Raw genomic sequence first — 18,255 nt, 5'->3', positions numbered from 1 at the left:
CATAGCTGGACAGCAGAAGTTTAAAAAGATACACAAACTCAGGAGACCATTAGGACAAGACACGCTTTATGGAGCAACATCAGCTTTGGATTTTTCTTGTGGGGAATTACTTCTAAGCTTTATTTTGTTTTTGCATCTCTGTGCACAAATAATACTGTCTCCCTGCTTTGTTTTCTGTGCTGGATAAGACTGAACATTTTCTCTTCCTCTTTCTGGTCTGAAAGTAGTTACCTTCTTTCCTTTCATTGTTTAAACTAATAAAATGTTCATACTTTTTTCTTATTTTCCTGGTATATGGAGATGACACATGCCAGAAGCTTTTTGTTCTTCAGATAAAGGTGATAGATATATAACTTGAATTTATCTACTGTTAGAAGCTTTTGGTTTTATTTGATATCAGCATGTGGTTTAATATCTTTTGTTTCATTTCATTACAGACATATCCTTGCACATACTCCAGTTGCGTGAATGCTTTTATTTTACTTGTGACTTTTTCTCCTAAATTAAAACTTGTCTCTCTAAAGTCTACAGACATTTCTGAAATTTAATTTTTTCTCTTATTGCCTGTCAAACCTCAACTGGAGTTTACCCATTGTAGGGCATGCATTAGACTAACTTACTTTTTTTGTTGATTTTGAGTACTTTTAGGGTCAACTAGATTTATTTTACCACTCCTAGGATGAAGCTGTGGTTTCTGTTGGTAGGAAAGAGTTGGTAGGGAAAATATATATATAAGTCACAATTTTTTAAATGTTAGAACTTTAAGGTAAAATGTTGCTTATATTTTTATTAATAAATAGCTAATATAAGGTCAGGATTTAAAGCTAATGTGCGACAATTTATTGTTTAAGTGGTACTGTGATTTAAATATTTTTTAATTTTGATTGTAAGTTTTGTCCTTTGGGAAATTTCTTACGTGCTAACCAGTAAAGTTTTACTGTCAGAAAAAGAATCTTGAAACCAAATATTTGCTTTGGAGTAAGTTTTCCTTTGTCACACTGTATAAGCATCTGTGTTTATCCTGAGTTTTCCTTATTTTTAAAAAGCTTGGTTAAGGGTGCTTATCAGATAGGACCATTCATATAAATAGTAAAAGTTGTGGCAGAGCCTAATTACATATCTCTAGCACATGGTTAAAACACTTTGTGTCTGTTAAATAAATAAATCTGTGCTTTTCAGGAGGATTTTGTTAAGATACTGTAGCATATTAGTATATTTAATAATGGAATTGATCTAAGGATGCCTGGGTAGCTCAGTTGGTTAAGCATCCAGTTCTTGATTTCACCTCAGGTCATGATCTCAGTTTGTGGGTTCAGGCCCCGCATTGGGCTCAGTGCTGATGGTGTGGAACCTGCTTGGGATTCTCTCTCTCTCCCTCTCTGTCTGCTTGCTCTCTCTCAAAATACACCTAAAATTTTTTTTTAAAAAAATGGAATTGATCTAGTAAAGAGGGAGAAATTGATGATTCAGGAGACTGATTTAGGAATGATGATCTGTTGGTTACTTTGAAGATCTCGCACACTTTAGCATATTGGAATTTTTACAAACTCCCTCCACCTGTTTGTTGAAAGAATAAATTAAATGTGTATCAATAAGTGTGTAGCAGTACATAAGTCACAATATCTACACTCTGGTCATAGAGGTTCTCAATAAATAACATGCAGTCTTAGATGATTATAAATGCTAAAATGGAAAGAACCAGGATGATGACAGGATTGCTTTGGGAAGGGAGCACTGTAGTTAGGGTGGTCTTGAAGGCTTGTTGCAGGAAGTGGCATTGGAACAAAGACCTCATTGGGAAGAGGGGACACAGGTACAAGAGATGAGGTGGGAGAGTGCTCTGTGTGTGAGAACTAGGAAGTGGGCTGTTCCTACAGGAGCCTAGTAAGTGGTGGGTTAGGAGGCACTGGTGGAATGCCGCTGAAGAGGTAGGAAAAGGTTAGACCATTCAGGTGCTTATAGGCTGACAGCAATAATTCAGAGTTTGGATTCTAAGAGCAGAGGGAAGCAATGGAAAGGGTGTAAGCAATGGGATGAAATTATCAGGTTTATAGGGATTAAGAAAATGACCCTGCCTACTGCAGGAATGAATAATGGATTGCAGGGGGTTAGAGAAGAAGTGGATATGTCAGGTTGGAGGTTCTCTAAAGATACTATGAAATGCGATATTGATTGTTGTCTTTTTGGGGAGGGGGTGGTAGTTGTTTTGTTTTTGGTTCCTCCTCAGTTCTCCCAATTTCCCCAGCCAGAACAAGGCTTCCTAGGGCCTGCAGTATTTTACCACTGCTAGTTCTGTATAAAATTCCACGTTTGTTTTCTCGTGCCTCATATAATCATCCATCCATCCATCACTCTGCCAGTGATCACAGTTGTCCAGGAATCATCCTTGGAAGTGTTCTGGATTCCCATCTTCTTGGAAGATACATTGGGAATGTGCCTTCCAATGGAAAAGGTTGGGAATCCAGGAAGAGGGCAGGTGTTCTGGCAATGGGGAGCCCAAGACAGTGACTTGAGGAGCCTGAGAAAGAGCAGAGCATTGCAGTTGCACTTAACATCCCTACCCTGTCAGTTCTGGAACCAGTGGAGGGACATGTTATCAGTTGGAGCAAATTTAGGACCTTCTTCCTTATCCTGGCAGCTTTGAGTCTAGTACTGGATAACAGGACTGTCAGCTGTTACTTTTACCTCATTCAGTCCTTTTTTAAACTATCTGTATTAAATGAGCTAGTTTCAGAGAACCAACAGACTCCTGTAACTTTTGTCAAGGTTTTTGGATACTCCTGTCAAGGTGTTGGTCACAGATTATTTTTCTGTATTGTGTCCCAACATTGAATACTCTACACATATTTTATTTCTAATTCTTTTATCACTTTTTAAAATCACTTTTATCTATCAAGAAACAATAAATAGAAGGTACCTCAAATAAGAAATGTGATAAACTTTGGAAAAACTAGGACTGCTTTGTGATTATAGAGTGAGGGAAAAATCAAATGGGGGTGGAGTGGGAATTAGAGGAAGGATATATTAGGAAGGAAAACAGGAAAAGTTGTAACTGATTCATCATGTTGATATGTGTAGGGAGAATGTTACTATGCATCTTGCATTGGCACATCCTATTAGATTTTTTATCTGTTCTGCCGTGAATTTAATTTATAGATGTGACAAAGATGTGCTTTGTTTCTTTTGGATGTGTTTGGAGCTAGTATTCTGAGAGGCAGAAATAAACAGATACAGATTATGTACTATTACAGTAGGCTTTCAGTAAAGTAACTAATTAGGAGTAAGAATTTCCTAAGGTCCTTTTAATGTGGTTTAAAATGAAACCCAACTTTCTTGGCCTGTCTTCTCAGGAATAATTCTTGCCCCCACCCCCATGCGATTCCTTTTCATATTCTCTGGGTCAGTCCCCATTTTCCAAACCAATCCCTATGTATATGGATTTTGTTTTGTCTCTTCCTTTGTCAGTTCCCTCCTTTGGAAACCTTGTTTCCAAACACCCACCACCCAGTCCTTGTCCCCCTGCTGGAGGAAATTTGTAGCTCTTCCAAGGTCTGATTCCTGCCATTTGAAACGGGATTGTTCTTAATTTCCCTTTATGACTTGGTGTGAATCACTGAACTCCTCTCTACCGTATTAGTTAAGAGTGGTTACTGATACTTACAAATATATCTATCTCATAACTTGGGTAGGGTCTTCTAGTCAGTACCAAACAGTATCCGTGATGTGTGAAATAAACAGGGTTAAGAACTTTTCTGCTTAGGGGTACCTGGGTAGCTCAGTCAGTTAAGCATCCGACTTTGGCTCAGGTCATGATCTCGTGGTTGGTGAGTTTGAGCCCCACATCTGACTTTCTGCTGTCAGCACAGAGCCTGCTTTGGATCATCTGTCTCTCCCCTGCTTGCACACACGTGCACACTTGTGCACGCACTTGCTCTCAAGAATAAACACTTAAAAAACAGAACTTCTCTGCTTAAATTTAGAGGTAAAAGCAGAAGAATCTTTGGATTTTCTCTAAAACATTTTTTTGGCTGTCTGAAACAAAGTTGGACAAGATCCAGGACAGTAATTGCATAAAATGGACAAAAAGATGGGCATGATGATGAAGGAAAAAATGCTTTAAAAAAAGCTTAACTAATGTTAACTATACTGGAATTGAAGTAAAAGGCTTATTTTTTTTAAAAAAGCCTGTCTATTTTAAGTAGTATTTGTCAACAAAGCTTTATGATGTTCAATGAATTTGGACAGTTTTCTATCATGGTGTTTCATCCATATTTCTACTTTTTACAGCCCCCCCCCCCAATGAAATCTATTCATGCTTAAAAAAAGAAACAACCTTCCCTTTCTCTTCAAAAAACCGTATCTTGTGATAGCATCCTTTCTTGTGTCATCCTTACTTCATAATTTAGCCCACGATTGTCTTTGTGATGGGGCCAATACTCAGAACCTGCTCCGTACCACACTGGTAGTTATTGACGTTCTGATGTTTTAAGAAGATGGGCCACTCCTGACACAGTGCTCCACAAACCTGACCCCTCCTGGTGGCAGAATCAGAAAACTGCTTTTCCTATGCCAAGGCTTTCTTTCTGTAACCTGAGAGCTGAGGGACACTTGGTATTTTCCTCTCTTCAACCCGTATCTCCAAAGGTAATTTAGAAGAAGGGAATGCCTGCAATAGTACTATAAGAAATTGAGAGTGTGTGCACACCAGGCTCTGAGGTCAGAGCTATGTTCACCTTACAGTGCTGTCATCCAGAGTTGTGTGAGGATGTGGACCTCAGAGCCTAGGTTCCTTCATCTGTAAAATGGAGATGAAGATACTTGCCTCATGGGCTTCTTTGAGGAGAACGTGATGGGTTAGATGTGAGCACTTAAAATAGTGCCTGGCATTAGTACTCAGTATATACTAGTGTCTTCACCTCCACATTATTGATATCTTGGGCTAGATAACTTTTGTCCTGTGCATTGTAGGATGTTTAGCATCATCCTTGACGTGTAGCCACTAGCAACCCCCCAAGTTGTGACAACCGAGGATATCCCCAGACATTGCCCGGTCTCCCCCTGAAGAGAACCACTATGTAAGTATAATAATTTACTAGCTGTTAGATTACCTTTGCAAAACACTGTCCCTCTTAAAGTCTGGCTGGTCCCCAAAAGTTCTTTTCTCATCTGACCACTTCTTTTTGTCATGTTGGACTTGTCTGAGTTTGTCATGTTGGGCTTGTCATCACTGGATGAAGATTAAGGTTAGTTCTTCCATTCTGGGTTAGTATCTGAACTTAGGCTCATTAGAACCGCATGATCTAGCCTTAGGCCAGCCAGCTGCCCTTGGGAACCAATCTACAAGACTTTATTGTGACTGCAGCAGAGTGAAGGCAGATTCTTTTCCTATTCTTCTTTTGAAAAGCTTAACATACATATCTATGAACCTCCCCCCAAATTCCAAGTTTTATTCCCACATGAACAACATAGCTTTTTGTTCTATTCTTTTTAGTTGTGGGGGTTCTTATATCAGTCATCTTCTCATTTTGTTTTATTTGCCTGCCTGGCCATAAGATGATTTTGCAGAATTTTAATTGCTTCAGTTTCACAGAATAGACATAGATTTAATGTAAAGTAATAGCAGGGTTGCTTTTTCATAGTTTCATTCCTGACCTGTTAAGAATAAGTTTATGAGCCTTCTTCATTGATCTCCAGGGACTCTTTAGAGCATATATGTGTTAGATAGAGGTAGTGTGGTAGAATGGGTAAAAGTCCTGAAGTTCAAATCCTGGCTCCACCACCTGGGGCAGGTTACCTCCTCCCTTTATGCTTTGGTTTCTCCTTGATTTTCCTGTCAGTAAAGCTTTTGTGAGCTGACTTGTAATACGCTTAGCCACTGAATATTAAATATTGTGAGGTTACTAGATTGATTTAGCTTGAAGGGAAGGAACACCTTACTTAAGGTGAGGCAGTGTGGTATAGCAAACAAGTATATACAGGTTTTGGAGGTAGTCAAATTTGGACTTGAATCCTAGCCCATTAACTCGATAGTAGCTTGGGCAAGTGATTTCTTTCTTCTTGTTGTTATTTGCGGAGGGAGGGGCAGGGAAGTGATTTAATCTCATTTTTTTCTTCACAGCAGCATTTTCATTTCCCAGTATATGATTTTAGCTCCCTTTTTCCAGAGAAAATTGAGGCAGACAAGGGTGATTTCTTTCAGACTTCTACTCCCATACCTGCCTGGCTTTATTTTTAGTTAGGCTGAGAATATATGGCAGTCTGCATCTGTGTCCCTTGTCTGTGCTTGCATGGTGTACCAGGCATACATGTAACATCACTCTATCAGCCTTAGCCAACTATTGAAATTTTTATATTGCTTATCATTCTTTCCCATGAGGTAAGGTTTTTGCAGGTAGGATTTCCTCTTTGTCTTTTTATTACTTAATGCATAATGAGTGCTTAATAAGTGTCTGTTGAACAAAGGAATAAAAACTTATTTTAAACAAATTGCTGTGTATTAGATCCAATTTATTGACTACTACAGAGCTAGGTCTTTTACACTTATCTCGAATTCTTAAAACAACCATATGAAGTAGCTGTTGCTAGCCTCGTTTTCTTTTTTTTTTTTTTTAATCTTTTTTCAACGTTTATTTATTTTTGGGACAGAGAGAGACAGAGCATGAACGGGGGAGGGGCAGAGAGAGAGGGAGACACAGAATCGGAAACAGGCTCCAGGCTCTGGGCTGACGCGGGGCTCGAACTCACGGACCGCGAGATCGTGACCTGGCTGAAGTCGGACGCTTAACCGACTGCGCCACCCAGGCGCCCCAACTAGCCTTATTTTCTAGATTGGGAAACTAGGGCTCAGATAATTTAATCTTGTCCAAGGACTTGAGATAGAGAATTACAGCATTTCATCCACATAAGAGTTGTAGTCACAGGAGAGAAGATCATCTCTCAGGAGTTTTTGGCCTTAGAGAGAGGAACACACTAGCTATCAAACTGCAGTCTGCTCAGGAGGGAGCAAGATGAGCAAATACATGTCATTATCCCCCTTTGCCTACTCCATACCATGCCAGTGCCTCTCTGGATGAAGTCAACTACCGCTAGAGGCGAAGGGAGCCTATAAGGTGCAGGCTATAGAGGTCTTTGTCCTGGAGCATGGAGCGCGGTGGAGATGGGTCTGAAAAGACAAATGAAGAATAACCAGCAGAGTCCTCCCTTTCTGTCCCTTAGTAGTCCCTCTTATACTTTGGGCATAAAACTCTTGTTCCTGACTCAGGGGAAACACAAAGTCCTGTCACTCACTGCATCCAGTTCATTCATACTCCCACCTAAACCACTGCTAGTGTTCATAGAAGGGAGCAGAGAAGAAAACTAAAATAAAACAAAAGTACTATAGTCTCTGCATCTGTAGCTAGTTTTTTTGGCTCAAGTTGGTAGCTAGTATATGTTCCCCTACCCTCTTGCAACATATTAGCTGGTCATAGTTGTTTACTGGTAGGGCACCCCAAACCTTCATTCCCACAGGATCCAAGTCTGTAGTAGTGTCATTTAAAAAAATTTTTTTTTAATGTTTATTCACTTTTGAGAGAGTGCTAGAGCGCATGAGTGGGTGAGGGGCAGAGAGAGGGAGACACAGAACTTGAAGCAGGCTCCAGGCTCTGAGCTCTCAGCCACAGAGCCCAGTGCGGGGCTCGAACCCACGAACCATGGATCATAACCTGAGCCGAAGTCGGATGCTCAACTGAGTGAGCCACCCAGGCGCCCCTGTAGTAGTGTCATCCTTATTGAGTAGCCAACAGTTTCCCATTGACTAGTACTGTTGGACATGGCCCACTGAATCTCCTCAATTCAGACGTCATTCTCCTCCCCACACTATAATGGCATCCAAGTTTCCTCCTGGAAATTCAGATCAGTCACTTTACTTGGAGAGTAACCACTCTCTTATTAGGTTGGGTGGCTTAATAAGCCACAAATGGCTAGTGGGTAGGCTTAGCTTTCAATTTAATAGGGCTAGACTATTCCTTGGTGAAAGCGTTCTTCCACCAAACCCAAGGTTGCAATGGAAAGCAAAAATTCCTTAGAGATAACGCTGAGCGGAGCCATTCTTAGTTCCTGACCTACGTATTTTGGCTGTGTGAGAGATAGAACCATATGTTGGCTCTGGGTATAGCACATATACCATATCCAGCCCCAGTGTCATAGGGTGTTTGCTCACAGGTGCTAGAGCTGAGCCTTCTGTAGCCATTCCACTGCTCTTTAAAGCAGCTGCTTCTAAGTGAAGAGATACATGGTAAAAAGAGCACATTCTATGGCTCTGAGCCTATTGTTATACTTCCTGGCTCTAAATGTGTGCCTTGGTCTGACGTGATGTTGTATAGGATTTTATGACAGTGAATAAGGCCTGCTGTAACCAAGGATGGTGCATCTGGTCAGAAGCATTTCAGGCCAGGAAGGCAAGTCTGGCTTCTGTGAGGACAGATGTTGTCCCATGTGGCTGTCTGTTCCCCCTGTGGGATTGTGCCATAGTGGGGATCGGTGTTGGTTTTAGCTGTTGAGGTTGGGCACTCAGCACTGACAGAAGCTAGATCATTATCAGTGCAAGGAAGGCCATATTGTTGAGCCCCTCTATGCCCTTTTATCTGTATGGGGGCAGGAGGTACATGGGAAATGTCTGTAACTTCCCTCAATTTTGCTATGAGCCTTAAACTGGTCTGAAAAATAGTGTTAATAAAATATTTAATAGAAGAAAATTTAATGTCTTGAGAGGGAATGTGGTGTAGTGTCGTGTTAAATCACAGATTCTGGAGTGAGGCATTACTTCAAATTCTGATTCCACCAACTTCCTGCTTCATGACTTCAAGCAATTACTTAACCTCATTAAATGTCTGTTTGTTCACTTATGAGAGTGACCATAGTATCTTCCACAGTTACTGTGAAGATTATATGTTAGCCCAGTCCTTGGCATATAGTAATAATCATCACTATTATTACTGGTATTAAAATACAAAGTTTAGGGCCACCTGGGTGGCTCAGTTGGTTGGGCAAACGACTTCAGTTTAGATCATGATCTCATGGTCTGTGGGTTTGAGCCCCACATCAGGCTCTGTGCTGACAGCTCAGAGCCTGGAGCCTGCTTCAGATTTTGTGTCTCCCTCTCTCTCTTCTCCCCCACCCATTGTGTTCTCTCTATTAAAAATAAATAAACAATTAAGAAAAAAATTTTTTAAATACAAAGTTTAAAAAGTTTATAGAACAGTATGTTCCATCATTTTAACACACACAGGCACACATGTACACAGTAATACAGATATGTACAGACTTCTCACACCCATATATGTTTATAGGCACATAGAAAAAAAAGGAATATATGCAAAATAATAATTGGTTGTACATGTCTGTTGTGTACTAAGATGATGTATATTTTTCTTTGTGCTTTTCTATACATTTCTATTTTTATGATTATTTTTGTATTCAAATGGCAAGTTGTTATGAATTATAAAGTGACTCAAGAAGGTAATTTGGCCAAATTTCATCACATAAAAACATAGTTTTTAGTCTAGGGTTAGTCAATCCTTGTTGATGAAGTCAGGGGGTATACCACTATCAGCCTATATAGTATTTTTGGGAACTGAGGGTGCATTCAGTCAGGTACCATTGCAGTTCTGATACTAGGTTTATATTGATGATGGTGGATCTCAAGGTCAACAAAATGAAGTATATTGTCATGGAGCCATGCAAAGACAGTGCCCAAAGACTGAACCTGAGTACTCCAGACACTGATAGGACATCATTCAGAACTTTCTGTATTTAAGCATCAAAAGCAAGCAGAGAAGCTTAAGCCATGATTCACAGCACCAAAATGTGTGAATTGCTTCCGAAAGAGTGATTTCATTTTCTCAGATATATCTGCACTTCTTCAGAATTTCTGATCCCATGGAGTTCAGGTCAGGTCACAGTGGAAAAGAAGTCCAACTTTTCTTTGAGGTCTAATAGATTGATTGTCTCAGGATGCTCATGAATTCCTAGAAGTCTTAGATCGGAGTTGGGTAAATACCTTTAACAACTTTCTGTTACTCAGTTGTCTTAGCTGGTTAAAGTCTAACTTTCACAGTCAACTTCCACTCCTTCCAAGTAACCCATAAATTGTCAAAGGTCAAAGGTATTAGAATAAAGAAATCCTACCTTGTCTACTTTGGCATGGGTCCATTGAGCAAGCAATGGGTGATTGAGAAAGAGGCTGATTGATATCCATAGGACTTGTCATATTACCATCTGATTATTGAGAGTCTATAGTGGTCTTTTATGTAGGACACAAATATTTTCATATTCTGTGCTATGTTGAAAGGTTCATTCAGACATCCACAAACCTCTCCCCCTTTTTAAACTTTAAAAATTTTTATTAAAGGGACACCTGGGTGGTTTAGTCAGTTAAGCTTCCAGCTCTTGGTTTTGGCTCAGGTCATGATCTCATGGTTCATGAGATTGAGCCCCATGTCAGGTTCTGTGCTTCAGCATAGAGTCTGCTTGGGATTCTCTCTCTCTTTTTTTCTCTGCTTCTCTTTCTCTCTCTCAAAATAAATATTTTGAAAAATTTTATTTAAAAAAGATGAAACGAACATTTGGGAATATACTCTCCCCTTTAAAAATTTTTTTTAAATGTTTATTTATTTTTGAGAGATAGAGACAGAACAAGAGCAGCAGTGGGGCAGAGAGAGAGGGAGACACAGAATCTGAAGCAGGCTCCAGGCTCCGAACTGTCAGCACAGAGCGTGATGCGGGGCTCAAACCACAGACTGCAAGATCATGACCTGAGCTGAAGTCAGACGCCTAACCGACTGAGCCACCCAGGCACCCCTATACTCTCCCCTTTAAAAAATTTTTGAATCTTACTCTTTCTAACTCTTTCACCAGCAAGCCATCCATTAGCTACTGGCCACAAGTCAGCATAAATGTGTACCTTTGGCATACATTTCCCCTGACATCACGTATACTGCTGAGAATTCTGCGCAATGGGAATATTTCCCTTTTGGGGACCATAAAAGACCATATGGTCTTTTTGGACCATGGGCTACATTATCTCATTTCTGGTCAGGGCTAGCACACCATGCGTGTCCATTCATAAGTGGGTATGTCTTTTCCCTCCTCTGCTAACTGGTTGTAGAATGAACCCCATGAGCATGTGTTGAGAGAGCCAACAAGGGATGGAGAATACTGTTCATGATGGGCTGTTCTTGTTATATAGTCTCTTGGTTTCCCATGGGCAGGTATACAGTCTTTACCTGAGCCTAGTAGCAAGCCAGGAACCAAATGGACAAAAGTTACTGACAGTACCTTAAAGAGTCTATAGCTCTTACACTTCTCTGGATTCTTGTTAGAGGCTCCTTACCCCATCCCTGTCTGCCGTGTCATTTTGTAGTACTAGTGGGTGTGCTAAGGCATAGCCCCAAGAGTTAGGGCAGCTTTTCTTGCTGAAGAGCCTTCTTTGGGATCAAGCCCCAGTAAAAACTGGCAGTCTTTATACTGGGTTACCCAGTATAAAGGTCAGAGCAGCATTTCCAAATAGGAAACTCACCAGTTGTTTTATCTGTTTCTTAGTGGATATAGTGCCAAGGGTAGCAATGTCTCACTTTACATGGGATATCCTGCCTCAGACCTCTGGAACCATAGAAACTGTCATTGTGATCTTTGAACTTTCATGGGGTTTATAACTTCATCCTCTGGCTTTTACATGTGTCTTACAAAGGCATCCTGAGTGTTTGCTGCTTGTTGTTCACCAGATCCAGTTAACAGTGCCATCAGTGTATCAATGTGATAGACTAGTGTGGTGATCTGTGGGATATTGTGATGATCAGGGTCCTTCCAGACTATATTATGACAGTGCAGAAATAGCCCTCAGTTAAAACGTTGAAAGTGTACTGTTGTTTCTGGCACTTGATAGCAAATTGCATCATATTGTCCTTACTGATGATGATAGAAAAGAAAACATTTGCCAAGTCCATATTTATCTGCCGGATATCAGGGGTTATTCTCATTTTCTCCAGCAAGAAGTATTACATTTAGAAGTGCAGTCATGATTGGCCTCACCATCTGATTAAATTTATACTAATCTGTTGTCATGTTCCAAGATCTTTCTGGCTTTGGTACAGGTAAACAGGCAAGTTAAATGGAGATATGATAGGAATCAACGCCTCTGTATCCTTCAAGTTTTTTGATAGTAGTACTGATTCCTGAACTTCTCCCATGGATGTGGTAGAGCTTTGGGTTTACTTTCATAGTGGGGACAGAGGGAAGAGTTCCAAGGGCTTCTTCATGGCCCTTTCTTTGTAATATCTTTTATGACGTGGGATGGGAACCAATATGGGAACTTGGCCAGTTAGTAAGTATATCCGTTTGTAGAAAAATTTTAGGACTAGGGAAATAACCACAAAATGGGCCTGTGGTCCCATTGTACCCACCATGAGATACAAGGGTTGACTTCATCACACATTTCTTTTCTGGAATGAGATAGGTGCTCTGACTGGTGGGCCATGTTTTGGGTGTTTAAGGTTTAGTGTCAGTTTAGAGCTAGTGTCTAGTAACCTTTGGAAGAACTACACATTTCTCCTACCCCAGTGGGCAGTCACCCTTGTGAATGGCTGCGGGTCCCTCTTAAGGAATGTCTGGAGAAAGATTGATGGGATACATTATGGCCATGTATAGGTTCACAGTAATCTTATATATTTAGTCCTCCTTGGTCTGGTATGCTTCGAATGTACTCCCATTATGTGCTCCTCAGACGCTTGCTAATAAAAATTTTTGAGATCTGCAAATTTTTCAGTATAAAGGCAGTCTATTCCCAGAGTAGGCTTTGAACTTCTTTCTGTACTCTTTTGGGATCTAACTCCTGTTAGCATGCAACAAGAGGTGATAGGAATAGGTAGTGAGAATTGGCATCCTACTTAATTGTCTACTATGCATGCACATTTATATGTCCCCTGTACCTCATATGAAACAACTTATCCTGCTTCCCAGCTCTTTCCCCCTTATCTATTCCTGATGCCACTTAATGTCTTATCTTTTTTTTTTTTTTTAAACGTTTATTCATTTTTGAGAGAGAGAGACCAAGTGTGAGTGGGGCAGGGGCAGAGAGGGAGGGAGACAGAATCCGAAGCAAGCTCCAGGCTCTGAGCTGTCAGCACAGAGCCCGATGCTGGGCTCAAACTCACAGACTGTGAGATCATGACCTGAGCTGAAGTCGGACACTCAACTGACTGAGTCACCCAGGTGCCCCAACTTAATGTCATATCTTAACGGTCCCTTCCAAAGGGAAGACCGGAGGCATGATGTTCTCCTGTAGTTCTCCTGTAGACCATGGACAGTAAGGCACAAACAGACATTCAGACTCGTACATAATACAATACCAGGAGGACCCACACTCCCTGTGTCCCACATTCTCAAGGGACAGGTGTGGAAAGCATAGCACTGTAATTTTCACCTTCTTGTCACTTCTCCTGCAGCTGGAGAATGGGCTGATGTGGGTCTGGTCGGGTTAATCTGCCTTAGAAGAGCTGAGATTCCATCTGCTCTGATTCTTTAGCAGTAGAGTGCTGGGCCTACAGGGCAAGACTGCTCAGGTGGCTGCCCTGGTCTAATGGAGGCGCTGAAGAAGCTGGCTGCTTTTATGGGGCACTCTGAGCTTAGGAGGTGGCAGTTACATTTCTGTTTTCTGACTACTAATTCAACTACATATAAATCCTTCTTGACTGCATTTCCAGCATCAAATCTAGCCAAGCAGGTTTTTAGTCACCTCAAAGGAAGTACCCTTATAATCAGTTAAAATTCACCCTACCTGAATATTCAATGCCTATTGATAGATATTTGAAATCATTATTTGAATATAATTTACTTACAATTATTAGATCTGTCAGAGTGACTTCCTAAAATTAATCACCAGGGAAACTGCCAAACTAACTCTTTAAAGAGAATTATTTGGTGTCAGTGGAGAGTATGGGCTGCTGCGTTTAGCAAAAGTTACATCAGTTTAACATCTCGAGCCCTTTGTCCTTGGGTGGAATGATATTAACATAATTGTATTTATTCTACATGAAGATCTGTAATGTCTCTGACCAGAGGTCCAGCGCGTAAGAATTATCCAGTTATTATGATGCAGCACAACACAGTGGTTAAGAGTCAAGACTCTGGAGCCACATAGCCTGGGTTCAAATCCTGGATGGGCGATTTATATAACGCCTTCATGTCTAAATTGTCTCTCACTTGTAAAACAGGAGTAAATAGTTATCTATACTGTATAAATATACTATATATAATAAATAGTTGCATACTAACTATATATCTACTATATATGTGTGTGTATATACACACTGTGTGTGTATATGTATATATTTATATTTATATATATATATTTACCTACCTACTATAGGTACTATATATACCTACTGTATACCTACTACATATAAGTGTATATATATACGTATTATAGGTATATATATCCATATACATACCTATATAAGTATGCAATAGGTATATAGGTATATATAGGTATGTATACTATAGGTATATACTATAGGTATATCGGTTGGCTCAGTTGGAAAAGCATGTGCCTCTTGATCTTGGGGTGTTGGGTTTGAGCCCCACATTGCACGTAGCAATTACTTAAACTTAAAATAAAAACACACTTTTTAAAAACACTGCTCTAGGTCTGCCTGGGTGGCTCAGTCGGTTAAGTGTCTGACTTCAGCTAAGGTCATGAGCCTGAACCTGCTTTGGATTCTTTGTCTCCCTGTCTGCCCCTCCCCTGCTTGCACACGCACGCACTCTCTCTCAAAAATAAATAAACATTAAACAAAAACTTAAAAACCCTGCTCTAAATCTATCAAAGTAGAGACCTTTTAGGTGAAAGTTGCTGTCAGTCCCATGAACTGTGGTGTACAAGCTTTTAGAATTTAGCAGTAAGGAAGGTAGATGGGATGCACATGTTTGATTTTGGTTTAGCTATTCATAGGCCTGAGATCCTAAATCTCTAACCTGGACTGAAACTTACAATCAAATATAAATTCTTGTCAGAATAAGCATAAAGTGGTTGCTATGAATAAGGAATGATGGTATTTTAAAATTATTTTGCTAATCTTTTTTCTTTGTTTTTTTCTGCTGGCTAAGGTTGCATGATGGAATTTGAATATTACCTCAAGAGGTTTTATGCTTTGGATTAGCTAACAGTGTTTGTCCTCTGCTGACTATTTCTCGGACTCATTTTTTGGTGTCCATTTGAGGCAATAAACCCAAAGGGATTATACCATGGACTACAAGGAAAGCTGCCCCAGTGTAAGCATTCCCAGCTCAGATGAACACAGAGAGAAAAAGAAGAGGTTTACTGTAAGTATATAATATAAAGCATATGGGGGAAAATTGAACATAGAGAGTATTTCCATTTCTGCTTTTGTTCTTCCTTAACCTGGAATGTCCTCCCCATGTTTCCACATATCCAGATTTTACTTATCTTTCAAATGATGTATCCTCCCCAGTCTTCCCTGTGTACTATAAGGGAATACAGTTACCTTTTCAGATTTTTGCCTGTTTACCTATCCCCTTGGAAAAGCTTATGAAACTCTGATAGATCCTCTCACCAGAAAATGTGCAGACACAAGGATCTACAAACATGCACGTAATTTTGCATGCAGTCAGGAGGTTAATGGACTCCAGAAGTCACTAGTCTTATGTTAAGAACTACTGTCTCAACAAAACAAAACAAAACAAAACAAACATGGTTTTGAAATTTCCATAGTGTCTTTCTTGACATTTATATTTTCTACCTCAATTTTTAAAAATTTTAATCCAGTATTTTATCTTTTGTTTACTTTAAAAGCAAAGTCCATTTCTAATTTTACTTTTGACCACTGTAATACATACTATGGAACTATAAAGAATAAGAACAGTGAGTGTTTGCTGAATCATTGTATCAGTGACTATTATTGGAGAATAGCCATTTTTCTAATTAGTGTAGTGACACATACAGTATTTAGTTCCAGTAGCCCTGTTAGTGTGTATGTCCGGAGATCTCCTGCCCGCCTCCCCCTGAAATAATACCATTTATCTTGTTTATAACTGATCCTTATAACTGATTCCTTGTAAGCCCCACCCACTGAGTAGTATGAAAAAATTCATTTAACCCAGTTCTGTTTAACACTTAGTTGGAGCTAAAATTTAAGCAGTTCTTTTAAGTTAAAATGCTCAGGCTGTCTTCATTCTGCTGTCTCTCTCCCATATGAACACACACTTCTCCAACTTGACGTCATGGTTTATGAGTGGAGAGGTGTCCCCTTTCACAGTATTAAGTCAGTGACTGATCTCATGGTAGCCTGCTGAAGGCTCTTATATTCTTGTCATCCCTCTAGATCTTTGCTGTTCCAAATGTACAGTGACCGGTCTGGCAAGCAGCCAGCTGTGGTTGACCTGATCCAGGGCTGGGCATTTTCTTGGCATCCATTGCTGTCATCTGCAGTCAGCCAACTTATTTGTGATCTATTCTTTGTTGGCTTGGCCAGAGTGGTGGAGATTTACTGCCAATTCACCTTCTCCTTGTCTCTTGATGGCTGTAGAGCCCACTGAGGCTCTGCTATGCCTTTCACTGCTCTTTTGATTCAAGTGATCTACCTTGGCCTCTGACTCGGGGGTCAGTCACCTGGCTCCTGCCAGGTGCATCCTATGACAAATGACTTGCAACTCAGAATTCCTGTCACATTCCTGTCACTGAGGAGTTAAACTAAACCCTTTGGTCTGACAAATCCAGTCTCCCTTCTTAACTAGGTGGGGCTGGGGCCCCCAAATGATACTTCTCTCCCAAAGTCCCAGACGAGGAGCTGGAAATAGCTTCTGTCCTCTCTTCTCCTTTTTTAATAAACATACCTCCACACCCTGCACCAAAGCCCAGAGTAGAGATTGCAGTGTGTGTCTGGCCATTTGCCTCTGCTCAGTCTCTGTTGCAGCAATATCTTAAGCATTGTGCATTCCACAGTCTTATAAGCAAGTTTTAGAAGTATCTTGCTGATGGTAAACAAGAAGTCAGTATACCTTTGGTAAAATAGTGGAATGTGTGAAAGTTTGTTTTTTCTTCTCCTTATTTTTACTTTTGAGCATTCTCTCCTTCAAGGGCATAACCTCCTGTCAAGTTTGATGGAAGTTCATATATATCAAATATAGGCAGTGAGTTATCTCAGGTCCATTTACTTTTTCATGGTAGAGGTATTTCCGGAGCACCTATGTGAGTCAGCCAGTTGAGGATCTGACTCTTGATTTCAGCTCAGGTCATGATCAGGGGCTTGGAGTTGAGCCCCATGTTGGTCTTCATGCTGACTGTGGAACTTTGCTTGAGGTTCTTTCCCCTCTCCCCCCCATAACATCACTCCCTTGTGTAGGCACTCACTCACCCTTTTCTAAAATAAAATTAAAAAAATTTTAGTAGTGGTACAGCTACTTCAGCCTAGCTACTTCAGCTATGTGTGGGTTCTAGTCTTGGTTATACTTGGGTAACCATGGGAAGCCACCTTACCACACTAGGAAGCCAGCATAAGTAATTCAAGAAGCTTGCAATCATCTAAACCTAAATTTCTGATCCTTTGGTAGCAGTCCTACTTCCAGTCCAATCTGATCCTAAATGCTCTATGAGATGAATCTGTAGTTAAGTCTTAGAAACATGGTGCAGCTTCACTGGCACCTTGACCACGTTCTTTATTCTCTACTTCCGCATTCTCTCCTTATGAACAGTTATCATTTCACAAACAAACAAATCTTACATCCAGCAGCTTCCCCTAAGAGAACTTGATGCCTTTTGGTTAAGACCAGAAGAGCCATGTTACCACCCATCATCACATGTGGCTCATGTAGGGGCCCGGATCCTCTTTTTCTCTTAGCCTATACGTAATACATCACTTACTCAGGTGACTGATACCAGTGACTTTGTTTCACCTTTCAGGTGAGGCCTTATCCTCTCCTATGGAGGAATGTGGCTTTACATTCTGGGACGCCTCTCACTGTGGCTTGTTAAGGTGACCGTATCTCACACAGTGCTATAGAGTTCATATGTTGTAATCACATGCAGTATCAGAGAAGTGCTTTTCTCACAGTATTTTCTCTAACTATGAACTTGTGAATGTAGCTTCCAATCTTTTATGGGAAAGGATAGTTTATACATATTTGTATGCCTATCTTCTAAAATAAACCTGGTTTACTCTAAGTTGTCTAATAGACTGTGGACAACTATTGTAAACCCAAAAG

At 40.3% G+C, this 18,255-nt stretch overlaps 1 protein-coding gene across 4 annotated transcripts in view; it reads left to right on the top strand.

The window, feature by feature from the left end:
* SGK3 (serum/glucocorticoid regulated kinase family member 3) overlaps nt 1-18,255 on the top strand; it is a 141,927-nt gene that overhangs the window by 61,625 nt on the left and 62,047 nt on the right. For all 4 annotated transcript variants that reach the window (XM_040487678.1, XM_040487677.1, XM_040487679.1 and 1 more), the window contains one exon: nt 15,142-15,357. In XM_040487678.1, coding sequence (XP_040343612.1) covers nt 15,280-15,357 — 78 coding nt within the window. In that variant the 5' untranslated portion in view covers nt 15,142-15,279. The remainder of the gene's footprint in view (nt 1-15,141; nt 15,358-18,255) is intronic.

This window comes from Herpailurus yagouaroundi, unplaced genomic scaffold (genome assembly GCF_014898765.1).
Source record: "Herpailurus yagouaroundi ecotype Mexico unplaced genomic scaffold, PumYag 165, whole genome shotgun sequence".
Classification (NCBI taxonomy): domain Eukaryota; kingdom Metazoa; phylum Chordata; class Mammalia; order Carnivora; family Felidae; genus Herpailurus; species Herpailurus yagouaroundi.
This window is presented reverse-complemented; position numbering and strand designations above follow the sequence as displayed.